Source organism: Oryx dammah, unplaced genomic scaffold (genome assembly GCF_014754425.2).
Source record: "Oryx dammah isolate SB20612 unplaced genomic scaffold, SCBI_Odam_1.1 HiC_scaffold_29, whole genome shotgun sequence".
Classification (NCBI taxonomy): Eukaryota; Metazoa; Chordata; class Mammalia; order Artiodactyla; family Bovidae; genus Oryx; species Oryx dammah.
In genome coordinates this window covers 46,629,827-46,657,231 of record NW_024070213.1, presented here as the reverse complement: position 1 = coordinate 46,657,231, position 27,405 = coordinate 46,629,827, and the positions used below count along the sequence as shown (strand labels likewise).

Genomic DNA, 27,405 nt, shown 5'->3' with positions numbered 1-27,405 from the left:
ATTTCTTAGAGTGAGAATGTTAAAACTGTTAAGTTTATCAAAGAAAACATAAAGGAGTTTATTTCTAATTTCAGTTAGGCAGCTGCTCTAAGTGGGACACAAACCGACGAACTTTAAAAGAAGGTAATTGAGACTTTTGATCTGTTCAAGATGTACCATGAACAGAGTACATAGGTAATCCAGAGAATTAGAATAGAAATTTAAAATTCATAGTGAAGTGAAAGTCACTCAGTTGTGTCTGACTCTTTGTGACCCCATGGACTATACAGTCCATAGAATTCTCCAGGCCAGAATACTGGAGTGGGTAGCCTTCCCAACCCAGGGATCGAACCCAGGTCTCCCGCATTGCAGGTAAATTCTTTACCAGCTGAGCCACAAGGGAAGCCCTTAAAATTCATATGTATCTGATAAACCATGTAAGAGTAAAGCTTTAAGATTTCTTGCAATCAATAAAAACAGATAATCCAGTTTAAAAATGGACACACAGCTCATTCTCAAAGGAAGGTATCCACGTGGCCAGGAAGCATAGTTAAAAAGGTGCTCAAGTAATTTCTCTTCAGACAAATGCAAAGTAAAATGACAATGATGTATCACTTCACACTTAACAAAATTGATACATTTTAAAATATTGATGCCAAGCGATGGTGGCCATGTGGAACAACCTGAATTCTTAACACTTGCTGGTAGCAGTATAGAATAGTATGACCTCTTTAGAAACCAGCTTAGCAATTTCTATTGCAGCTGAATGTACCCACCTTGCTGCTGCTACTAAGTCACTTCAGTCATGTCCAACTCTGTGTGACCCCATAGACGGCAGCCCACCAGGCTCCCCCGTCCCTGGGATTCTCCAGGCAAGAACACTGGAGTGGGGTGCCATTTCCTTCTCCAATGCATGAAAGTGAAAAGTGAAAGTGAAGTCGCCCAGTGTCCGACTCTTCACAACCCCATGGACTGCAGCCCACCAGGCTCCTCCGTCCATGGGGTTTTCCAGGCAAGAGTACTGGAGTGGGGTGCCATTGCCTTCTCCTTATGACCCAGTAATTCCACTCTTGGGTGTATTATACCCAGGAAAGATGAGTGCATACGAGATGAGTGCCTAGGAGCACTAATGAAAGTATACAAATAGGTACTTAGTAACTTTATTTACAAATAAAAGAAAGAAAATAATTAACAAAAATCTGGGGGCTTCCCTCATAGCTCGGGCTTCCCTGGTGGCTCAGAGGTTAAAGCATCTGCCTGGAATGCTGGAGACCTGAGTTCGATCCCTGGGTCGGGAAGATCCCCTGGAGAAGGAAATGGTAACCCACTCCAGTATTCTTGCCTGGAGAATCCCATGGAGGGAGGAGCCTGGTAGGCTACAGTCCAAGGGGTCGCAAAGAGTCGGACCCGACTGAGTGACTTCACTTCACTTCACTTCCCTCATAGCTCAATCAGTAAAGAATCTGCCTGCAATGCAGGAGACCCAGGTTCGATTTCTGGGTCGGGAAGATCCTCTGGAGAAGGAAATGGCAACCCACTCCAGTATTCTCGCCTGGAGAATACTATAGACAGACAGGCTACAGTCCATGGGATCTCAAGAGTTTGACACTACTTGTAACTAAAGCACCACCAAGAACACAAATTTTAGGATAGTAGTTATTTGGATAAAGGGAAAGCAGGAGGGGATTCTCAGGGGCTTTTGGTGTATGGCAAAACTACATTTGTTTGGCTTGGGTGGTGAACACATGACTCTTCACTTAATTATTAGTGTAATTGCACTGATACTTTATAATTTTATGTGTAGTTAATTTAAAGTATTTTCGCATTTAAAAAAGCTGAATTGCAGGACTTCTCTGGCAGTCCAATGGTTAAGACTCTATGCCTCCACTACAGTGGGCATGGGTTAAAGTTGAGTATCTAAGATCCCACATGCTGGGTGGTGTGACCAAAAAAGCTAAAAATAAAAAAGATAAATCGTTTTAAAAACTGCTACCCAAATGTGGGAACTCACTTCCTTTTTAAGCCTCAGGCTTTCCATCTATAAACTTATTGGGATGGAGTGTAATATTCAAGGTGTCTTTCTGTTCTTACACACTATTGCCCTGGAACCACTGGGAAGCTAGGCAATGTGAAGATGGAAAATAGCCCTAATCAGGAAATTATAAAAGATCCATGATCATCAGTATAAGTGGTCACTAATTAGCAGAGTTGGATATCTAGGCTTGCACCCTGATACAGAAGCAAAGCCTTCTAACTTGCATGTATCATTTTGGGAGAGACTAGATGTCTGACTTGTAGTCAGTCTTGTCTGACTCTGTGACCCCATGGACTGTAGCCCGCCAGGCTTCTCCATCTATGGGATTCTCCACCCAAGAGTACTGGAGTGGGTTGCCGTGCCCTTCTTCAGGGGATCTTCACTACCAAGGGAGTGAACCCATGACTCCTGCACTGCAGATGGATTCTTTTCTGACTGAGCCATCAGGGAAGCCTAGAAGAGACTAGACTAGCAAATAATAACGGAAATTGGTTAATAATGCACCTCACCAAAACCTTGAAAGACAAACGAGTGAGACAAAACAGGGCATTTGAGGAATCACTTACCAGAAGAGCTTCCTTCTCAAGTTGGTTTCCTTGAGGAAGATAGAAGACCTCTTTGCATGTGAATTGCATATAAATGCTCTTGTTAATGGAAACATCTAGCCCAGATCCTCAGAAAACCCAGGCTGAGGAAGAACCTTTATGTGCAGATAATTTACTGGAGGGTGCACTGTTAGGGCACCGGTTGCATATAAAACTGGAAGTAAGGCAAAAAAAGAGAGCAAGCAGTCATATGTTCCCTTGCCCATCAAAGATTTACAGTAGATACTGCTGACATTAGATTATACATGAGCACAAAGGAGCCTTGAAACTACTGCAGCTCAGAACCACCCATTGGACTGTGATGTGAGGGAAAATACATGTTTCTGATTTCCCCCTCTTTTCTCTTTTCTGTTGATTAAAGTCTGTAGGAGAGGTAGACAGGCTGACTAGTGCCCCCCAGCCCCACCCCGAAGATATAGGCATATCCTAATCATTGGTTGCTATCGTTGTTTAGTTGCTAAGTCGTGTCTGACTCTGTGACCCTGTGGACTGTAGCCCACTCGGCTCCTCTGTCCATAAGATTTCCCAGGCAAGAATACTGGTGGGTCACCATTTCCTTCTCCAGGGGATATTCCTGAACCAGGGATTGAATGGCATCTCCTACACTGCCAGGCAGACTCTTTACCACTCAGTCACCAGGGAATCACTGGACACATAACAGTTTGTCATCCTAATGTAACCAAAAAATGCCTCTTCAAAAAACGTGCTCTGAAGATTGCACAGGAAAATGTTCATGGAGGATTCTGGAACTTCAAAGTTCCTGTGGCAGTTCACTACCATTGAGTGGTGTTGCTGCTTAGGAAAAAAAATCTGGAAAATATTAAAACAGAATACATGATCTCCACTATCTTACCTACTATATTCATAAAGGGCTCAAAAGTTATGGCAAAGTGATTCTTTGCCTCTTTAAATATTTCTTGCCTTTTTATGGCTCCAAAATATATATTTATTTATACATAAATACAGATTGTGTTGGAGTAGGAAATAGCAACCCATTCCGGTATTCTTGCCAGGAAAATTCCATGGACAGGGGAGCCTGGCAGGCTATGGTCCATGGGGTGGCAAAGAGTCAGACATGAAACTGACCATGCAGGTTGTGTAGATTATAGACTTTTCTCATAATCCAATTTTAAGTGTGAAAGGGACACTAGTCACAATTGCAGTGGTACAATATGAAACTGCATTGGCACACTACATAAACTGTCTCATCCACAATTGTGCGACACATAAGGGGTGGTGCAGCTAAACACTAGTGATCAGATTTAAACGGTCTTGTTGGTTTACAGGGCTCCCTTGAAAATAATGGGCTGGAAGGGCTTTGGGAGGGGTTCACTCAACTTCATGAAAAAGGCAGATTTTGGTGGCGATGGGCACTTCTCAGAGGCTCCAGGTGGCCTTCTTTGTCCCATTTTTCCTGGATGACCTTGAGGACCTATTTCCTTCATTCCTTCATTGAGGAATGAAGGAAGTAAGTCTGAACTCATGCATTTTATGATCAGCATATTTCTGTGTCCCTCCCTTCCATCCTTTTTTAGTTATGATCTTACAGGTTCTCTTCAGGGTTCTCTCTCTAGTCTGTGGGAATGGCATCCCATGCTTACTTTTGTCATAGTTCTTACCAGACTGAATTATAACTCCTTCCTAAGCACTTGTGTCCTTGACTATAACTGAAATGTCCAGCTTGTAGTCAGAATTCAAAGTATATTTTCTGAATGTATAAGTGCATGAATTGTTTTTCTTATCACATAGGCAGAATCATTTGTTTTCTTTATTATAAACCTTCTATCTAAGGACCACTTTCGGTAGGAATCAATGCAGAAAAATCCAGAAACCTTATTGTACTATATATAGCTAAAAGACACAGGTCAGTGATACTGAAACCCACGTAGGCATTATAGTCACCCATGAAGCTCAAAATGCTCACTGATACCCTCTCTGCACTCTCTTCTAAACCTGAGTCCCCGGTTGTGGAGCTGAGGTTAATGATGTACACTGGTCAGTCTGATGGAACTCACTGTTCTCAGGTATCCAAGTGACAGAGCAGATATTCAGAGCTGAATGGAGATTTCCTAATTCCCAGCCTATTGGTTTCTTTCCATGATACCACCTTGCCTCTGATTTTGTGAGAATCGCCACTGCTTCAGTGTGAAATATGTGCTGCCACACTGCACGGAAATAACAATGATATTTGCAAAAGTACTAGTCAAGCTATTTTTTCAAACTAATTATCCTTATTGATAACCAAACATATGGGTACTATCGATGTCTTTTTTAGAATATAAAGTTAACTTATTCTCTCATATACATGACCACACTTAAAAATTAATGAACAGTCTGAGTATTCATACATGTCTTGTATGGTATGCTCTCTCAATTCACCAGATTCAGCCATTTTCTCTAATCTAGCAAAAAAGACTTGTCTCTAAATGTTTTACAAGTGAGTTATTTTTCACATTGTGTTTGCATGTGTGTGGGTGCGTGCATGTGTTCACGTGCATGTGCTAACTGAGTGGTCTTTCTTACCACGTGAATCAAAATGTATCTCAATTTCCTTACTACGTTTTCCCAATTCTAGAGAAAGAACTAAACTGGTGGGAAAACACCAGGTCTCTAGCCAAGAGCTGCAGTACTGGTGGGTGAATTCTTAGTGAGCTTCCAGCCAAACATCAATATTCCATTTAGGGAGCACTTCTTGTTACGTAGTTGACTATGTGTCACCTGTCCCATTGCCAATTTATGTATATTAGATTGAAATGTTTGCAGTGTCAGTATTTCCCTGATTTTGCCCCACAAAATAGCAATTTTGAATGGTTTAGCTTACTATAAATAACAATATGCAGATGGAATCCCTTTTTTGGAGATCTTTTTGAAGTACAAACCAACTGCCTCAAACGCAGTTCATGCCTCAACAAGATGGTGAGGGGATGGGAATGAATTTGTGCTACTGATACTTTTACCCATAAGAGTTCTCCCACATTTCTTTATAGATACGCTAAATGAACCTAATGCATGTTTTTGTCCTTTCCGCACACCATGAATAGCAACTAGAGTTACAGCCTTGGGTCTCTAGTGGTACATCAGATATCCTGAGAGCTTTCTAAACATATAGGTAATTTGCATCTATTCCCAAGTTCCTGATTCAGTAACTGTAGGATGAAATTTTGACATTCTGATGCATAATCAGAATTAAGAAAACAATTCATAGGCACTGAAAAGAAGAAATGCCTTGCTTCAGTAATCTTATCAAGTGCATTTGGGAGTTTAACTGGGTCTGTGAACATTACAGCCAGAGAAGGAAAGACCAGTAAAAGCAAAAGAAAACTATCTCTCGCCATCTTCACCAGGTATTCCCAAAGGACCTGGAGGGCCTGGGGGGCCTCAGGGTCCCAAAGGTTCACAGGTTCAGAATTTTCTTCAGTCTTGAGATCAGCTAGGGCTGATATGATGGACAGAGCCCAAATCCAGAAACCTAGAGCAGAAGAGTAACAGAAAAAGTTCTCACAGACTGCAAACTAGTGCTGCTGCTCGAGGGATCGTATTCCCGCCCCATCAAAGGGATGCAAACCCTCACAGTCCCAAGAAGTATCTGTTACTGCAGGCATCCACATCAATGCTGGGACTAGGGTCAGAGAAGGTTAGGAAGGTTCCAAGGGCGTTATCCCAAATGCCCTCTAGAGGGGACCTGGAGAAGGCAGAAGGGACCTGCTGATCTTTCCTATTGTAATCCAAGGTCACTTCTTCCCACTTCTGCTTCAGCTGGCCTGAAGCCTCCGGCAGCCACACCTGCTACTTGTCTTAGTTGTGATGGTTGGCATCTGAAGTCCACTCATTTAAGCACTGACGTTTCTTCCGTGGAGAAATTGCCTAGTTTCATTTCTTCTTAGTTTTTCCGCCTATACATAAAGGGGTAATTACGCCTATCTAAGAGGGTAGCATAGGATTTGGGGATAATATAATGAAGTATTTAGCACAATGAAGGCACAAAGCTGACAGCCTATGTAAGATTATCCTGACCATTGCTCTTCTTGTCAGTATATCTAGGTGGTAGAAATTTTCCTTGATTGACATCCTTTATTCCCATTAACAAAGCAAAGCCTGAACATGGACTTAAATCTAACAAAATGGGTCAACAATAAATATAAATTCTAGAGTAAATTGTCCCTAGTTGTCCTAATGACTGAAAGCTCTGTCTGTGCTGATAAATCAACTACTGTGGCAGAGTGGTCCTAACTGTTATTACAAGTCTAAGGTCTGTGTCATCTTGATAATCTTAACACTTGCTTTAAAAGACAACTAAGCCACCAGTCATATCCTTGGTAATAAAAACTGGCTGAAATTTCTGATTCCATTGATGACTTACAAAATGTTAAGTCAAATAATTATGAGTGTAAATCAAGACAATTATTTATCAAAATAATCTGAGAATTTGTTTCTCAAAGTCAGACACATTTTCACACATGGTAGCTCTGACACTTCCCAACTGTGCAACCTTGAAGAAAATAACTAAACTCGTTCTCAGCCTCAGCTATAGTGGTGCTATGATTTCTGACATAAGTCACAGAATTGCTTAGAAGCAAAAGAGAATGATGTCATAAATATGCCTGCCATGATGCACGGTACCTCAAACAGTCCCATGTAGTAACTCCTGGCCCCTGGCCCCTACTCTCTGCCTTCTAATGAAAAGACTGTACATATTTGAGCATCTTTATGACCAGAAATTATTGATGGTTTCTCATATGAAAGCCTTGGGGCATCTTTAAATAATTTTAAAATGGTCATGAGAAAAATCCCAAGTGTTCAGGCTTCCATAGCCCTTATTTTATTTTTGTAATTTTCTAGACCTCTCTGTGAGGCTGAGAAAGTTTCAACATTACATTCAAATTGAAGTCCAGGAAAGGAAAGTATTTTGACTTCTTTGAGACTGTTGTACAGGATGGAACTTTTGTTCTGTGATATTGTTCTGTTTACTCTTTGATGATTGTGCTGTTATTTAGTTACGGCTGAATCGCACATGACTGGAGATGAGTGGGGAATACCTTGTACGTTCAGAGTCTAAACTGTACCCTACAGCCCCTGCCCCCAAATAAACATACACAGACATATACCTGCTTGGCTCTCAAACACAAAGTTTTCTCTCACACACACAGTCATTCAATACAGGTTGCCTAGTGCAACAAAGAGTGAATTTTATAGTTTTTGTTAGGTGCTATAGCACTGTTCTCAGCAATATTGTAATACTTCCACTGATTAGAAAATGTAACCACCACTGGAAAGTGTTATTAAATAATCAGTTGACTTATTTCATGCAATGCTCCTATATGAAATCTTTGGGAATAATTTTTTCCTATCCGTATTGCAAATTCCCAAAGAAAATGCATATTTCCCATTATTGACAACAAGAATTATATCAGGGGACTTTTTTCTGTTTTGTTTTGCCCGCAGGAAACTCAGCTTCATATTTCCAACTAAAATTTTGAAACTGGGTAGGTGCACACATCTGCACTTTAATTGACCATTTAGTATGGTTTTACTTTTTGTCTTTTGTCTACTTCTAATTTTCTCCTGCTTATATTTTTATACTTTGTACTATTAATTTATGTAAGATAACTCACATAATATTTAATGCTAACATTATTTCAAAACAGACCAATGAGAGTTCATATTATGACTTGCTTTTGTGGATGATGAAAAAATGGACCCTTATAAATGTTAAGAAGCTTGACCAGGGATGAGATATGACCTGCACTGTTTCCTTTATAAGCCAAAACTCACACTCTCAACCAAGATAGCATGTTAATCCCCACAGGAAGGCTAATGTGACATTGACATTCTAATTGATGCATAGCTTGCTCAGACAGAAGTGAAAGAAAATCTCAGGGGAGCAAGGATGAGATAGCTAGTGGGTAACAAGCTGGAGTTTCCAAGCTCTGAACAAGAGTCCCCAAATACAAAACTGAAACAGTCCTGAAGTGTTTGGTACTGGCCAAGTACAGAATAGCAGTCCTCAAGACTCTGTTCCAGGAAACAGTAAGCATCTGGATCCGGGAATGACAGGCAGAAATAGAGCTAGTGTTGCTTTCAGTGGAACATTATACTGAGGACTCTGATAGCACAAGGGGAGCTAGGACAGAAGTTGAAACTCTGATATATTGGAATCTAGACAGAACAACCCAGAGAGGAGTGCATCTCAAAATCAGCCTGTGAAATCACAACACCAAGAGTGCATTCTGGAAGGACTCAGGCTCCTCTAAGGAATTAGTTTCCCATAGACTGCTCTGTGTTTCTCCTAGAACCTACTGGATTGAGAGGTGAGCCAGGAATCCCAAGACTTGCAAGTCAAAATGTAAAATGCCTTTGTGGAAAAAGGTCAATCTTCACAGTGAAGCTTAATGCAAGCCTTCCTCCACCCTCCACAATTGTCATCTTTCCAGAAGGACTTAAATGACTTACTTGTCACCCTGCTTCTTTAACTTATATGCAGAGTACATCTTGTGAAATGCTGGGCTGGATGAAGCACAAGCTGAAGTCAAGATTTCCAGGAGAAATATCAATAACCTCAGATATGCAGATGATACCACCCTTATGGCAGAAAGCAAAGAAGACCCAAAGAGCCTCTTGATGAAAGTGAAAGAGGAAAGTGAAAAAGCTGGCTTAAAACTCAACATTCAAAAAGCTAAGATCATGGAATCTAGTCCACCACTTCATGGCAAAGAGATGGGGAAACAATGACAACAGTGACAGACTTTATTTTGGAGGGGGTCCAAAATCACTGTAGATAGTGACTGTAGCCATGAAGTTAAAAGATGCTTGCTCCTTACAAAAAAAGCTATGGCCAACCTAGACAGCATATTAAAAAGCAGAGGCATTACTTTGCCAACAAAGGTCCATCTAGTCAAAACTATGGATTTTCCAGTAGTCATTGTTTGGATGTGAGAGTTGGACCATAAAGAAAGCTGAGTGCTGAAGAATTGATGCTTTTGAATTGTGGTGTTGGAGAAGATTCCTGAGAGTCCCTTGGACTGCAAGGAGATCCAACCAGTCCATCCTAAAGGAAATGAGTCCTGAATATTCACTGGAAGGACTGATGCTGAAGCTGAAGCTCCAATACTTTGGCCACTTGATGCAAAGAACTGACTCCTTGGAAAAGACCCGAGTGCTGGGAAAGATTGAAAGGAGGAGGAAAAGGGGACAACAGAGAATGGGATGGCTGGATGGCATCACCAACTTGATAGATATGAGTTTGTGTATGCTCTGGGAGTTGGTGATGGACAGGGAAGCCTGGTGTGCTACAGTCCATGCCAGGTTGCAAGGAGTCAGACACGACTGAGTGACTGAACTGAACTGAGCCTGCAGGATTCCTAAAAATTACTATTTTAACTTTGATGTAGAGCTTTAATATTCCAAAGTGAAGTTTAGCTGACGACGAACCAAACTCAAGTTTTGGAAAAAACATCTGATGGCCAAAGAAGAGTATGATAATATTTTTGATGCTATAATTATGTTTCTGGAAAAGGGGGATAAGGTGTGGCTGGAAGCATTTGAAAGTGAGGATAAAAGCAAGCAGAAGTCACTATTTCTCAGGTTTCCTTAGTTCATCCCTGAAACTCTAAGCCTCATATGAGTCTGCAACCTGAAAAGGAATAAAGCCAGGTTTCACTTTCTAAAATCTTGGATTTATTCCTCGCCCTCTTCTGAGAAAAATGGTTGCATTAAAAAAAAAAAAAAAGGCATTTCTGCTCTCTTTAAAACTGGGGCTTGAAAGATGTTATCAGAATCAGGAAATTAACTCAATCAACCCCATCCTTAAGACCAAGGATATTCTTGTTTACACCACCCCGACTAGAGTCCACTGGACCCCAATTCATCTGTCTTGGGAAGATGTGATGAATACATTCTCCCCACTTTCCCTATTCTCATCCCATCTTTTTAAAGAGGTTTTTTGTGCCTGAAGATCTTATTCTCTGTGCGTTCTTCCATATAAATAATTTTCTGTAATTCAACCCGTTGGCTCTGTCAGGGGCTTCCTTGGTGGCTCAGCGGTAAAGATTCCACCTGCAGTGCAGGAGACGAGGGTTCAGTCCCTGGGTCGGGAAGATTCCTTGGAGGAGGAAATGACAGCCCACTCCAGTATTCTTGCCTGGGAAAACCCCATGGGCAGAGGAGCCTGGCGGGCTACAGTCCATAGTGTTGCAAAGAGTCAGACACCACTGAGCAACTGAGCACGAACTCAAGGCTCTGTCAAGCCTATTTGTACTACTGAAGGGGCTGAGGCAAAACTGGAACTTTCCCCTGCCGATAATAGAGGGCTAACAAACTGTGACCATTCCTCTTCTTGAAACATGAGGATGAATTAAAATACTGTATTAGAAAAAGTGACAATAGCTGCTGGAGCATTGTCACCTATAACTCTCAACAGCTGAACAAAGTGTTCACAACCACTCTGCAAGGGTATTTCTGAAAAAAGAGTGAATCTCTTTTTAGTAGTAAGAGAACCAGGGTCCTTCCTTATTGCGGATGGGCATCTTCCTCAGCATGCCTTCCAGGTTCTACATATTCTAAGTGGCAGAGGAGAAAAGAAGATGGATGCGAGTACGTGCGAGAAACCACTGCCGTCACGAGTGCCGATACTGGCAGCCAGTTGCATGGTCCCTGCTAACTGCAAGAGGAAGAGGATTTCCATGTGAAACCAAGATGAAGGAGAAGCAGTTTGGGTGAACAGCTAGCCAGTCTCTGATATAGAGATATCCATCTATCCATAAGGATAGATATATTCTGTATGTATAGCTAGAGTTGCCTTAATAGCATGTCAAAGCTAACATATGTTAAGAAAGACACAAGGCTGAGTTTAGAGGTAAGAGAAGTAAAAAGGGAAATTAAGACACAGGAGCTGGTTTTTCCCTACAGAAGGTATTTTCTAATATGTTCATATAGGAGCCGCCATTTAATTGCTGTATGAGACAATGAAGACAGAACTATCCAAGATGAGGAGTCTTATGAAAAAAGTGACTAAGCTCCTCAGTGATTAGATCAGGATAAGAAAGAACAGAACTAATTTTTCCAACTTTTTCCAACTACCGAAGAGTGTAAAGAGAATATTGCCTTGGTGGATCTATTTTATTAAAGTCCTGGTTGGCTGTTCCATTCCCCCAACAATCTTTAAAATTTCTGGCTAGTCCATTGCTTGCTCTAACTATTATCACCATGTCAGACTAGCTGTGGTGTTGGCTTTCCCTGATCATTGGATGCTTATAACACTATTTTGACAATGTCCCGGGCAGGGCTTTTCCACCTACTGCTCAAAATAAAGTCAGTCCCCTTGCCTACCAGTCCTCCTAGCCCTCCCCATTCCAGCAGAACTTCTGGCCCAGAGTTAGGAGTTAGATGGCAGCAGCCTCTGATAAAGAAGCCATAGAATCCACTGTTCTTAATGAGATTCAGTGGACTTTTAAAATAAATATTTCTTAGTTTTTTTTGTACTTTGATCATTTCCCAAAATTGCAATTTTTGTGTGTGGCAGTTTTGCCCAGTTTTATTTTTGTTTTTTAAAGAGAAGATTGTCAGGCTCTTTCCTCAGCTATTTCCAAGGTCTCATTCTCAATTAATTATATTTTTATTAACTTAGGTTCACTTCGGCAAGCACAGAGTGCCTGGTTGGCACACACAAGGATGTCAGTAGATTGATTATTATAGAAAAGCAAAACGTTCTCAGGAAATATAGAGAGTAAGGGAGAGAAGCAGAAGAAAAATCTCCTGGGCTCTAATGTAGGAGAAAAGTGTTTATTATTCTATATTTAGCTCCAATTTTATCCACTAAATCACTTCCTTCCCTGGGCTAGTATCACAGTCTATAAAGCTATGGATTTAGACTAGAGGAAATGGGATAATAGTCCATCTCTCATATTTCTGTTATTCTGAAAGAGTCAGAGGTGGGTTCATCTCTAACAAACAAAGTTCATCAGCTTAATAGTCCCAGGCTTGGCCATCACAAGAAGAGATGACTTCCAGAAATGGGTGGACACAAGTATTTCACTTTGAATGTCAATTTGTGAGCTTTCCTGGCATATTTGAATGTTTGATTGATCTGGTTAAAAATTAACCTTGACCTCAGCTTCAGGAGACCAGAAAATCAAATACTGGAAAAAAAAAAAAAAAACCAATCTATTAAGCAGCTACCATAAACTTTCAAAAACAAGCAGATGATCAAGTTATAAGACAGGTGACAAGATGGTCAACGAAAGAGCTTCAATGCTTGGGGGAAGGGGAAGAGCCAGGTCCATGAACATTGCAGGTAAATTTTCTTATTAATATCTACTGTAATTAAATTAAACCATTGCACTGGTAAATAGCACTTTCTAAAGCACTTTAGTCTCCCAGCATGTGATTTATATTATTTTTTAAAAATTAGAACATCTCTGGAAGGCAGCTGCCTATAATGCTGAACAAAAATAAAAACACTTTTTCAAATTTGCCAAGTGGATATTGCAAAGGGAGTATAAGGAATAGAAGATAATGGGGGACAGGGAAAGACCTTTGCTTTCATTATGAAATCAATATCAAATCATTCAAATTAAATCAAGGTCATTATGACATAAATCAGGGATCTCCAACCCCTGGGCCATGGACCAGAGGTAGAAGGTTCAATGTGTCATAAAGGGGACAATATAACAAGTGCATTAATAGGAGCAAGTATAATGCAAGCATATTGATCTTATCAGCTTGATACTTCAAAGTGGAATGAAGGCTACTGCACCAAGTAAAAAGTTTAAGTAGTGGGAAGTAGTAGTTGGCTGATTCAGTCTTTGGTATTTGTCGATTCATTCACCAACAAACAGCCACTCCTTATATATCTTCTGGTGAAATTACTCTCACCAATTGTTTAAAGATCACTGCTAAACAGATGGCAGGAGGCTCTGAGTCCATGAGAGGCTTGTATAAGATTGAAAAAGCAACATTGATTTCATATAGCATAAATTAGAAGATTTTTTTTTAAATTTCATTGTGTTCAACATGAAAGTATCTCAATTCAAAGTGCTTCCTGATATTGTCTGGAAATATCACAGCACTGGTGCATGAAGTACTTTATGGAACTAAAGATCAAATAATATCAGTTTCTTGGAATCATAAAACCATCCAGCCAGTTGACAAAATTTGTAGCACAATCTCTTTAAGAGAGTCTGAACCATCTCCCAAGCTATCTGAAACTTCATTGATTTTTCTTCTGATCCAGGTTTCTGGATTTTAGCTCAGTTTGTCCTCTTACTTGTGGCCAATGTCAAGTCTTCAGCAGACTCTCAGCTGTGTGAACCTCGCGGGCCCCAAGGACCTCCGGGACACAGGGGTCCTCCAGGGCCACCTGGTTATGCAGGTGAAAAAAATTCAATGGCTCTCTTAGCCTCCATAGTGTCTCTTTGGTTTCATTGTTCATAGATTCAGTGAAATCTTCCAGGTGATCTGATGAGAATATTGATCATTGAGATAAGTCATTTTTTGGTAACGAATGACTATGGCCTCTTTTTCTCAATTCTGTAGAGTCCTAAGATTCATCTACTAAGACAGCCTCCAACTCCCAAGAAATCTGTATGCTCAAACAGCTGTTCAGACATACTGGGTGTGCAGTGCAAGTTGAGACATAGGAATACAGCCCCATCTCTAGAAGTGTAGAGCACTTATGTTGGCATCACACGGGGCAGGTGTAAGCTGAGATTCGTCCAGTGATATCACAGGCATATGAAACAGCAGATACTTTGACATCCTGTTCCCTTGTCATCTGCTGAGAAGTACATTTGGTTAAGCTCCCATGGAGATCCCATCAGCTTTGAAGACTTGTATTCAACTTCTAAAGCAATGGTTTTGAAATCTGGCTAAGCATCAGAATCACTCACAGATTTCTTAAACATGTAGGTTCCTAGTCTCCATCCTCAGAGAGTCCTCTAGAGGCCTGCAGTGTAGACGAGCCCTGAGTGACTGGGGGACTCTGGTTGGATGGCGTTCCACAGCTGTTCTGATAAACAGGCATGTCTGGATACCCCTGTTCAGAATTTCCATTTAGTCCTGTCATAGTGTGATCCGTAGATTTATCTGGGTAACTTCCAATAATGATCCTTAATACTCAGCCTTATAGTAAAGAAAAGACATGGCAGAACATGTCTAAAGATCCATTCATATACTTATTAATTCAATTTCTCACTTATTTAACATGTTTTGAGTGCTAATTTTATAAATGATGCTGAGTATGACATTTAGGAAGAAAATGAAGTACGACTCTTGTTCCCGGTTTGGATGAGGCTGTCACTTAAGGGAAGGATTATAATTCTTTGTGGTAATTCTTTATAACTATGGGAACAATTAATACCAGATGTGGTACAAGGAGACAGAACTTTTCCAAATCTAGAGGAGAGAGGCGAGCCTTCTGGAAGCAGTGATGCTTGAGCTAGGCTCTGACCAGTGAGAAGAAAGTAGTTGGAAGGGCAAGAAGCATAGAAAGGAAGAAGTAATTTATTTACTATGCAAAATACAAAACCTTAAATGGTATCATTCTATTTTCTGTTTATTTTGGAATCTAGGACCCATAGGTATGCCAGGACCAAGAGGGAGACCTGGGCTTCCTGGACTGGTTGAGAAATGCCCACTCGTGCCTCAGTCTGCCTTTTCCGTCAAGCTGAGTGGGCCTTTCCCAGGACCCTCCCAGCCCATTGTCTTCCAGGAAGTTCTGTACAACCACCAGGACCACTTCAACCCTGCCACTGGTGTGTTCACCTGCAGCGTCCCTGGCGTGTACCACTTTGGCTTTGACATTGAGTTGTTTCAGAGTGCTGTCAAGGTGGGTCTCATGCGGAATGGCACCCAGATCCGGGACAAGCGAGCAGAAGCTGGAGATAGCCACGAGCAGGCTTCTGGAAGTTCCGTCTTGGAGCTGGAGAAAGGGGACAGGGTCTGGCTGGAGTCTAAGCTGGACAGAGAAGAATCTGAAAAAGGAACTACTCACACTGTGTTTTATGGGTTTTTGCTCAATGGAAATTAAGACAGCTAGGGGTAACTGCACGATTCTTTCCCTCAAGTAACTCTGAATTTAAGAAAAGAAGCTTCCTACATCCCAAATATTTCATCTAGAACTGCTAAATGATGAACAAATCACTAAAACAGTAATGGCCAACTTGGACAAAATGAATGTATTATCAGTTGCTGAAACCAATAAAGATGCATGGTTCATCAATTTATCAATAATTTCTTGTGATTCCAAGTTTCAAGATCCTGGGTGGCAAAAAGTGGGTGAAAAAACAAAGTGAGGTAGGAGGCTGCCCAGCCAGGTTGCTGTTAAACACACCAGGACAACCCCCATTCAGCTCCTGTTTTGCTTGCTCCCACCCCTCCTCCCTGGTGGCTCAACTGTAGGTAAAGAATACGCCTGCCAATGCAGGAAATGTGGATTTGATCCCTGGGTCAGGAAGATCCCCTGGAGAAGGAAATGGCAACCCACTCCAGTATCTTGCCTGGGAAATCCCATTGTCAGAAGAGGCTGATGGGCTACAGGGCTTGGGATCACAGAACTGGATCATGACTTAACAACTCAACAACACCCCACCTCACCCCCAGGGGACAAAAACCTCACTGAAGCTCTCAAATCTATTTTGGGAATTAAGGATGTAAATATACAAGTACATATCTCTGGCAGAGATAGCAAGTTTGCTTAAAATACCAAATGAAGATGCTTCCCATCAAATGATTGCCCTAAAGATAATTGGATGAGTGATAGTACGTAAGGCAGAGGGTCAAAGACGGAGGTGAAGGAATTTCTGTGGCTTCATAGTTTTCAGATTAATAATTAATTTACTCGAAGCTGCTACTTATTTACTTACTTACCCAATATCCCTTCTAGCAGTTTCTATTTTAGCTAATTTTGTTCGCATTGCCTCAATGAACCCAGTTAAAAAAAAAAAAAAAGTAATTTGACCAGCCACTATTGCATTCAGGGTGGCCACAAAAAACACTTCCAGGTGAGGTGTAAATGCATGGTACTTACAGGAGTCTTATTTAAAAGGGATATGACTCAACTGGCTTATGTTTTTGGCCTTTGATCTCTGCCCTTTGCTTTCTCCTTTTCTTCTATAAGGAATGAAGATGCAGTTCTTACAGCTGTAACAACCATCTTGCAGGCATTAAATCAAAGCCACATAATCCATGGTTGAGCAGGAGGATAAAAGTAACAATGTTTTTTGTACACTGACATAAGTCAACTTTATGCTACTGATGACTAGACTTTTACAAGAATATTGGGGACTTTCCTGGTGGTCCAGTGGCTAAGACTCTGCTCTGCACTCCCAATGAAGGGGCACTGTATTCAAATCCTGTTCAGGAAACTAGATCCCACATGCTGCAACTAACCATCTCGTGTGCCACAACTAAGACCCAGTGCCAAATACATAAATTAATATTTGAAAAAATAAAAGAATATTGGTGGGTTTCTTTTTATTATTGAAGTATAACTTAAATACAGTAAAACACAAATCTAAAGTAAACTGTTTAATTAATTTTATATGCATACAAGCATGGACCCATCATCCAGATTGATACATAGAACATTTCCGTCATCCCAGAAGTCTCCTCGGTGCCCTTCCCATCCACAACCACATCTGCATCATCGAATCTATTTTTCCGACTGTCAGCATCATTTATCAATTATCTTTGCCTATGCTCATGCTCAGGAGTGCAGGAGGAGAAGGGGATGACAGAGGATGAGACGGTTGGATGGCATCCTGGAGTTTGAGCAAGCTCTGGGAGGTGGTAATGGACAGGGAGGCCTGGCGTGCTGCAGCCCATGGGGTTGCAAAGAGTTGGACACAACTGAGCAACTGAACTGAACTGAAGCTCCCTCTCAGCTGCTCAGACGTGTCCGGCTCTTTGCGACCCCACGGACAGTAGACTTTGAAGCTCCTCTGTCCATGGGCTTGTCCCGGCAAGAATACTGGAATGGGTTGCCATTTCCTCCTCCAGGGGGTCTTTTCACCCCAAGGATAGAACCCGCATCTCCTGGGTCTCCTGTATTGGCGGATGGATGCCTTATCGCTGAACCTCCTGGGAAGCTGTCTTTGCCTATGCCTGTGCTTTGTGTAAATGATATAATCCAATATACAGTGTCGTGTGTCCAGTCTTTTTTCACTCATCATCGTGTCTGTGAAATCCATCCACACTGTGGTAACAGTAGGAAATGATTCATTGAGTGGAAATGTAGTCTTCCATTACAAATATGCCACCATTTATCTATTTGTCTACTCTTTTATCTACTCTATCTAACCTACACCATTTATCTACTCTGCTGCTGATGGATATTAGGGTGACTTTGTGATTGAGACTCAGTATAATGAACATAAGATCCATTTAATAGAAGAATCACAGATCCAAAATGGTATCACTTGTGCTAAAGCTCATGATACCAAACTTAGGTTTAATACCTAACCTAACTGTAGTTTTGATCTTCCCTCAAAATGTGATCTTAATCAACCAGTTTGGAATTTTCTTGTCAGCACCAATGAGGTAAGATGTCACGTAGGTTCTTTCCATCCTGCAAAGGAATGAAGCAATCCATATGACGAAGTTCTCACCATTTCCTTCCCTCCAAAAGACATTGTTGTTCCCTAGTATTCTTTATATTATGTACCACAGCTTGTTCATCCATTCACGAATAGTGACTCATTGGTTTGGGGCTATAACAAATAAAACTATCTCAAACATTTATGCACAGGTTTTTACAGAAATACACATTTTCATTTCTCCAGGATAAATACCCAGGAGTGGGATTGCTGGTTGTAGCTTTTAGCATACAATATCCTGTACATATCTTATTAGACTTTTACACAAGTATTTCATTTCTTCAGAGCTATAATATATGGTATTGTGTTTTTCATTTCTATTTGCAATGAGTTCACTGATAGTAAACAGAAATATGATCGATTTTTGCGTGTGTGCTGACCTTGTCTCCTTTAACCTTGTGTAACTCACTAATTAGTGCTAGGAGTTTCTCTTATAGAGTCCTTGAAATTCTAACATAGACAACTGGGGCAGGTTTATTTCTTTTGTTTCCCGATTGGCATGCCTTTTATCTTCTTTAACTGTTTATTACAATGGCTACAACGCCTAGTACTATGTTGAAAAAGAGTGAGGGCAAACGTACTTACATTTTCCTGATCTTTGGGAAATGAAATTTCATGGATACAAATCTGAGGAGTCAGCCTATGATAAGTTGAAAATATATACACTGAATGTTACAAAAATCATACTTAAAAAAAAAACAATAAAACCAAAGGCATAGATAATAACCCAATAGTGGAGAGAAAGAAAATGTATATATATATATATATATACATATAATTTGTATAAGGAATACTATCCAACCATAAAAGAGAGTGAAATTTTGTCATTTGCAGCAACATGGAGTGACTTGGAGGGCCATACAGAGAAAGACAAATGCTGTATGATTTCACTCTTATGTGGAATCTAAAAAATACAACAAACTAGTGGATAAAAAAAAAAGAAGCAAACTCACAGATACAGACAACAAACTAGTAGTTACAAGTGGAGAGAGGGAAGGGGGTTAAGAAAAAGGAAAGGGTTATTATGGGATTATATGAAATCATGTGAGTGAAACTTTTGAAAATGTAAAGCACTATAAATCTAAAGAATCTTTCATTCGATTAAAAATGAGTAAAAATTTAAAGAGCCACTATAACCAGTGTACATGCTCTTCAGTAGGAAATAGTTACATTAAGCATAGGATATTCATGGTGGTGTCTGTGGTTTAGTTGCTAAGTTGTGTCTGACTCTTGTGACCCCATGGACTGTAGCCCACAAGGCTCCTTTGTCCATGGGATTCTCCAGGCAAGAATACTGGAGTGGGTTGCCATTTCTTCCTCCAACAGGATATCGGATGGTGGAGCCTGGTGGACTGCTGTCTATGGGGTCGCACAGAGTCGGACCCGACTGAAGCGACTTAGCAGCAGCAGCAGCGTGCAATACTATATACAAACAATAGAAATTTGAAAAAAAGCAAAAATAAATAGAAAAGTTATATGCATATGTGTATGGAAAAATACAAAAGGACTAACACCTAAATAAATAAATCAATAAAAATTTTAAATTCTCAATTATTCCAGAAGTTAGTAAAAGAAAAAAGAAGGTACAAATAACACACAGAGCTTCTGTCTGAACATCAGCTGGCACAACTTCACTCTGGTTAAAAACCAACTGAGGTCATTGGCCTCAGACAGGCAAAAAATTAAATATTAAAGAATATTGATTTATTAGAACATCTTCCTCATACCTTTGAAAGGCAAACAAGTGAAAGAGGAACGGAACAGCTGACGACATACCCCTTACAACAACTTCCATCTTTGCATCAGGATGCCTGGGAGAGGAGGACAATCTCTCTCCGTGGTGTGTGTAGGTAAGTGTAACCACTAGAGAATCGGATTCCATATGTTGTTACAAAGAACTATCCAAAGGACTGTCTCCTGCCAACACTTGTGATTCATTTTATGATCATGATAATTCTGAGATACAATTTCCCCAGAACACAGGACAAAAGGATAGATTTCATATCAGCATTTCCAATCAGATGCAGCAAATATAAGTGGTAACTTCCATTTCTACCCCCTTAGATTTGGACCGAAGCTTATGTTATCAGTTTGTAAATAGCCCTAATTAATAGCAAATTAGCACAAGGGACTTATGATATAAAGTAAACAGAAGGAGAGAGAATGCAAACATTTCATGTATTTGACTGTGGAATGTGTGTTGCTGTTTCCCTTCTCTACATTGATGAATACAATATCAAGCTCTTTCCCATTTCACAAGATATCAAGAAAAGGAGATTAGAGACGTGAAAGACACATGTCTAGTCACCATAGACAATTTTTGTATGTCCATCGTAGAACTGCTTTGATGGATGCTCTGGGTTGTCATATTAGGGACCATCAACACTTTGAGGGGTAACCTTCCTTTGCTGGGAAATCAGCATAGTATACTCATAGGAAGGTCAGAAGACTGAGAGGGAAGTGATACCTGAGGATGATGGGGAGCTCCTAAAATTGGATGGTGGTGGTGGTTACACAACTGTGGGAGCTTGTTTACAATCATTAAATTTTGCACTTAAAATGAGAGTTTCATGATATACAAACTATATCTCAACAAAGAGCTGGGTTTTTTATTGTTGTTGTTGTTGTTGTTTTTTAGTGTATTTTACCTGTTGAAATGTTAACACTTGGACATGTATACTTAACAAAATTACTTCATCAGTGTTTCATTGATGAGATGAATTTCAGTTTTCTAGGATAATTTTTCTTTGTACATATGCCAACCCATAAACAGAGGCACCTATCATAGCAGATTTTCTTCTCATGTCTGTGCTGTAATACCACTGCTTAATTAAGGCAGGTAAAGGGGTGTCATTCAGTGAAAGTCCTACATGTTCGTATATTTTCAGTTACTGGTTACACATTTTCTTTACAGCCAACAGTGCATTAGATGCTTTATTTGTAAGTGATTCTCACCACAACCCTCATTATCTCTGTGTCATGGTTTGGAAAGAGATATTCAGAGAAACTAAATTTCTCAGGCTCTGATTTTTATTTTGCTATGATATACTATCTATTTGCCAATTATTTTTGTCACTTAGGCCTGGAATATATTTTACATAACCATATATACCATTATAAAATGAAGTATGATACTTTTTTACTGATAAAAAAAAAACACAAAACACCCAACAACATCATTTCCAATGACCATCTTGTGTTTCAATACTTCAGGATCAAGCAAAGGTCTTTGGATCCCCAAATAATTGAAAGTTATTCCACTGTTTGGCATAAACTTGTTCATCATCACTTGTTCATTTGACAGCTTCTCTTTCTGTGCATTTTAAAATAAAACAAATTAGTTCCCTTTGAGGAAATCATGGAGGATATCCCAAGATGAGTGAACTCTGAATTTTTTTTTAAATTTATTTATTTTTAATTGGAGGATAATTGCTTTACTGTATTTTGTTGGTTTCTGTCATAAATCAACCTGAATCAGCCATAGGTATACATATGTCCCCCTGTCTTGAACCCTAACTGTTTTTAAGGATGAAAAGAAGTTTACCATGCAGATACAAGGAAAACATTTAGTAAGCGGTGTAGAATCAATAAATGAAACCCCCAGTCAATGACTTGTTTTTGAGGAAACACCATGCTTAATTACTAAGGGCTGCAGGTGCCTAGCTGTCCTAAGGGTAATACCACAAGACTATTTACTTTAAGAGACAGGGGGTAAAAAACACTGGATGTTTGATTGTCCTAGAGAAAACCCCTAGGTCATCAGAAGTTCACATTTCAGTAAGAATATTAACAGCAAATACAAGGAAACTATAGATTATCTTTGGCCCTGATTGCACCCCATTAAGTAGGAAGGCGGGCGGTGGGGGGCAGATTTCCTTGGCAGTCCAGTGGTTAAACTTCTTCCAATGCAGGGGTTGTGATTTCAATCCCTAGTCAGGGAGCTAAGATCCCACATGCCTCTCAGCCAAAACACCAAGACATAAAACAGAAGCAATATTGTAACAAATTCAATAAAGACTTTAAAAAAAAAAAAGAAGGAAAGTGGGGGGAAGTCTCTATGACTGAGTTCACAGTTATTTCTTGAGATTGGGAGACCTGGCTGCCTAGACAGTGTTGGGAACATAATCTTTCAAGAGAAGCAGCACCATCTTTCAACTTATGTGAATATTTATCCGTTTGACCCCCTGCTCTAGATGTCTGGATTTTAGCTTTGTCTGTTCTATCAGTCACGGCTGATGCCACTTCTCCAGAAGTTACTGGGTCCTGTGATTCTCAAGGATTTCCAGGGCCTCCAGGTCCTCCAGGCCTTCCAGGGTTACCTGGCCCTCCAGGTGAGAAAACATTTTTCTTCACATTGCATTGGTCACTTTTTTCTGACTGAAATATCTATAAGCTCAAAGAAATATCCAGATGCTTCTGATGGTCAGTAACAATGGAGACAATGGTTTTTGGAGGGAAATTGCCAAGGTCTCCCACTTCCCAGCCCATCTACACACCTAGAGTCTTAAAGCAGATGATGAGGTTTCTACCCCAGAAAAACTCCAGGGATGGGTTCTGAAGAAGCCACCATGTGAACCTAAATGACAGGCAGACATTATATTGATGTACTCTTTAACACGGCGTGGTTACTCTGTACTGTGCTTACTGCTCAGTCGTGTCCAACTCTTTGCAACCCCATGGACTGCAGCCCACCAGGCTCCTCTGTCCATGGGATTCTCCAGGCAAGAATACTGGAGTGGGTTGCCGTGCCCTCCTCCAGGGGATCTTCCCAACCCAGGGGTCGAACCCAGGTCTCCCACATGGCAGGCAGATTCTTTACCATCTGAGCTACCAGGGAAGCCCAAGAATACTGGAGTGGGGAGCCTATCCCTTCTCCAGGGGAACTTCCCAACCCAGGAATCGAACTGGGGTCTTCTGAATTACAGGCAGATTCTTGACCAGCCACACTACCAGGGAAGCCCATAAGTACTCTGTGTTCACCCTTGATTCACACTGGAATACTGTTGAGTTTCCTGCAAACTCAAGAGCAAAATGGTATTGTAGAAAAAAAAAATGAGAATAAGGTATTAGGCACTTTCTCCTCAATTCTGAGAACTTACTTTGCCATCTCAATCTCATGGGAAATTATTCACCAGAGTGATCCAGCATCATTGATTCCTTAACCTGACTGCCTTTAAATCATCTGTGGACATTGGTTAATATTCAGGTTCCAGGTTTTATCCCCTTGAAATTCCAATTCAGATGGTCACGTATTATTAACTAAGACACTACTGTTCACAGGTTCCACAGCTGACTGTCGTGCACAGTCCAGCCAGGGAAACATTGCTCTAATACCCCTTTTTATCTCTGGAATGCTACAATTCCTAGAGTTCCCTGTGTTGGTGTCTTCCTTGAGTGCTCCTTACTTAGCGTTTATGATAATAAAAACATCATACCTATGAAACGAATTTAAAGGGCAACTCAAGAAATTATTTATTTAATCACTGCTTCCAAAAATATACTATTCCTATCATCTGGACTTTGGATATCATTAGATCGTGTTTTAGGAACAAAATTAGGTAGAGCACTGGCTCATCATCTATTTAGGGAAATAAAACAGGTACTTAATGGGAGAGATGACTATTCAGGGTAAGCAAATGCTACCATCAAAGTAAACGCTGGATTCTGCCACTGTAATTACAGAGAGGAGACACTTTCTGGGAAAAGGATGTGTAAGGTGATCCTTGAAGGGAGAGTGTAAGTTAGTAGGAGGGGTGGTGTGGAAAGACATTTATGGACTGTGAAATGTATGAACTTCAAATCTCCTCTATCTTCCTTCTGTTTTACTTTGGTGTTTAGGGCCCCCAGGCCCTCCAGGATTGCAAGGACCAACTGGGATTCCGGGAGACACTGAGAGTTGCTTGTCTCCCCCTAAATCTGCCTTTGCAGTGAAGCTGAGTGATGCCCTCCCAGCCCCCTCCCAGCCCATTGTCTTCAAGGAAGCCCTGCATAATGACCAGGACCACTTCAATCTGACCACGGGAGTGTTCACCTGCACCATCCCTGGCGTGTACCGCTTTGGCTTTGACATAGAGCTAGTCCAGCATGCTGTGAAGTTAGGGCTCATGAAGAATGGCAATCAAATCCTGGAGAAGGAGTCCAAGGCCAAGGACGATTATAGGCATCTTTCCGGAAATGTCATCTTGCAGCTGACATTGGGAGACAGAGTCTGGCTGGAATCCAAGCTAGACACAACAGAGACCGAGAAAGGACCAGTTCAAAGTATGTTCTTTGGGTATTTGCTCTATGGAAATTATCCTGGTTAAGGGGTGATGGCACACTGGAATTCCTCAAGTGGTCCTAAACCTCACAGCAAACTTCCCTCCTTGCCCCAGTACTTTTCAGTGATCATTGAATAAATCACATTAAGAATGCCCAATTTTACCCATGTGAATGTAACCCTAAAAAGCAGTAAAGATTTATTCATTAACTGGTCAACAATTTCTTATTGGAAGCCCATGAAATTTCATGTATTCTGCTATATCCTAGGAACACTGGGGAGAGGGTAGGTCAGGAAACAAGGGCTGGTTGAGGCTGGGGAACCAGGAAAGTCATCATGCCTTTTGTTTTTTTCTGATAGTTTTTCACCAGAGGGGAAAAAATAGTCTTGATCACAGCCCTTGACACCAGTTCAATTTCACAATTTATAGCATAACTAGGAAAGCAAATATCCCAAAGAGATGAAGAAAATTTGCTTCAAGTCACACTAAGCTATGAATACAATCTACCAAGTACATATTTGGGATTTGATGCATACTGGAGAAGGCAATGGCAACCCACTCCAGTACTCTTGCCTGGAAAAGCCCATGGATGGAGGAGCCTGGTAGGCTGCAGCTCATGGGGTCGCTAAGAGTCGGACACGACAGAATGACTTCACTTTCACTTTTCACTTTCATGCATTGGACAAGGCAATGGCAACCCACTCCAGTGTTCTTGCCTGGAGAATCCCAGGGATGGGGAAGCCTTGTGGGCTGCCGTCTATGGGGTCACACAGAGTCGGACACGACTGAAGTGACTTAGCCACAGCATACTTTGAAGATGGTTTGAGCAAGGAGCAATGGTACAGATTAAAGGAATTATTTTATTGCTTAATACTCCTCAGACACTATGCAGTACCCATTCTATCACTTGTTAAATTTATTTCTAACAGAGCTCGAACTTTGGGTTGTCAATGAACCTAGTTAAGGGCATGATCTTCACCCTCTTTGCAAACCATGGGTTACCTGTGACACCATCTGGAGAATGAAATATAGTCAGGTGGGGCTTCCTGGATGATTCTTTCAAAGACAAATCCTCAAGTGGCTTGCTTCTTTGGATTTTTATCCTTTGCCCTCTACTCTTCCCTTTTCCCCTATCACCCCTCCCCGACTCCCACACCCAGGGAGATGCAATGCCTGTGGCAGAAGCAGCAGTTCTGCAAACCTGAGGACAAAAGACATGTATTGCTAAGCAGACTGAAGGAGTAGGAAACATATCAGATAATGTCCTTGCACAGACACACCAGACTTACAGATGAGAATAACAATCCCTGAATTGAGTAAGCCAGTGCAGACTGGTTCCTGTTAAATGTAACCAAAGGCAGCCCTGATAAACCTGTTCTTTTCCTTTACAGACTTGCTCTCCCCTAGAGACTTCACCTACCGTCCAATCTCCTTACTCTTTCCCCTTTCCTTTCCATCATCTCTTAAACATCTATGCTGTGCTAAGAGACGATCTCTAACCTTAACGATCCCACTCTAGTTCACACAGACACGAGAGCGAATCACGTCTCTGTAATGTGTTACTGGAGATCAGAGATCACGGAGGCACACAGAGGCATTATCAGGGTTGCCATGTCGATGTGTCCAAAACTGAGTTCATGACTGCTTCTTCCTCCAGCACCTCCTGTATTTCCATTGTTTCCTTTCCCGTGAACATCACCATCCACTGATCAGGGCCGCCTACCACCCTTCATGTCACCTCCCCAGTCCAATCTGTCACCAAGCTAAGTCAATTTCCATCGTTACATTCCTACAAGCAACACCATCATCTTCATCTGTCACTGTGCTAACTGGTGGGCCAGTCCTCCACTCGGTGCCTCTTTGATTGGATTTATCTGTCCCAGCAGTGAGTGCTCATTGTGCAAAAGACAAGGTTATCATATTAATCTCTGATCAAAATCATTTCATGGCTTCTCATTTTTCTTAGGATAAAAATCAAATTATAATTGTATACTTGAAAATTGCTGAGAGTAAATCTTAAAAGTTCTTATCACAAGAAAACAAATTCCGTAGCTATGTATGATAACAGTTGTTATGTAGGCTTACTATGGTGATCATTTCACAATATATATGCAAATATTGAATCATTATGTTGTGCATCTGGAAATAACTTCATTTTGTCAATGATACCTCAATAAAAAAATAAATTATTAATATGATTTACTTTAAACCTCTCCATATTTTTTTTCCTACTACAGTTTTCCTTAGTGACTGGTTTCCAGCTACACTGAAGTTTTAGTCTCTTAAATAATGTATGGTCATTGGACCACACTGCCACAGGGCATTTACACTGTTCAACCCTCTGCCTAGATCACTTATCTCCATATTCACCAACATTGTTTGTGCTCAGTCAGAATTCAGAAATAGTTTCTTGAGAAAGGAACTGATAATAAACTAACTGGCCCCTTTTATGCATTCTTACATTATGATTTTCTTACTTCTTTGTAATAACAGCCGTCACTTTATTCTTTCATTAAAAAAATACTCAGACTAATGTCTCTCTCCTCTGCTAAACTGTGAGTTTCATGATATCAAAAACTAGCTTTTATTTTGGTCTTTATTGTAATCTCAAAATCCCGCATATGTCTAGCACATTCTAGGTGCTCAATAGTTTTTGAAACAATGAGAGCAGAGAAACAGCACAGTTGTTAGCACATGGTAAGTTTAACTTGCTATAATCAGATTTGTTATTTTGTTGTTACTAAAAATTGACTTTGTTCCAATCATAACTTGTAGTGTGATTTAGTCTACACTCACTCAAACCATTCATGCATTTATTCAGTAGACAGATATTTACAGAGTTATAGGGAGAACGATGGGGGAGCCTGGTGGGCTGCCGTCTATGGGGTCACACAGAGTTGGACATGACTGAAGCGACTTAGCAGCAGCAGGGAGAACAA

At 40.7% G+C, this 27,405-nt stretch overlaps 2 protein-coding genes across 2 annotated transcripts; both read left to right on the top strand.

Moving 5' to 3' along the window:
* Positions 1-12,753: 12,753 nt before the first annotated feature.
* On the top strand, positions 12,754-15,827 carry LOC120858604 (protein HP-25 homolog 1). The gene is made up of 3 exons (XM_040234781.1): positions 12,754-12,907; positions 13,847-13,984; positions 15,183-15,827. The coding sequence occupies exons 1-3, from the start codon at positions 12,844-12,846 to the stop codon at positions 15,638-15,640; spliced, it is 660 nt and encodes a 219-aa protein (XP_040090715.1). The 5' UTR covers positions 12,754-12,843; the 3' UTR covers positions 15,641-15,827.
* Positions 15,828-19,926: 4,099 nt separating this feature from the next.
* LOC120858600 (protein HP-25 homolog 2) lies at positions 19,927-24,675 on the top strand. The gene is made up of 3 exons (XM_040234780.1): positions 19,927-20,056; positions 22,400-22,537; positions 24,045-24,675. The coding sequence occupies exons 1-3, from the start codon at positions 20,014-20,016 to the stop codon at positions 24,509-24,511; spliced, it is 648 nt and encodes a 215-aa protein (XP_040090714.1). The 5' UTR covers positions 19,927-20,013; the 3' UTR covers positions 24,512-24,675.
* The last annotated feature ends 2,730 nt before the right edge of the window (positions 24,676-27,405 follow it).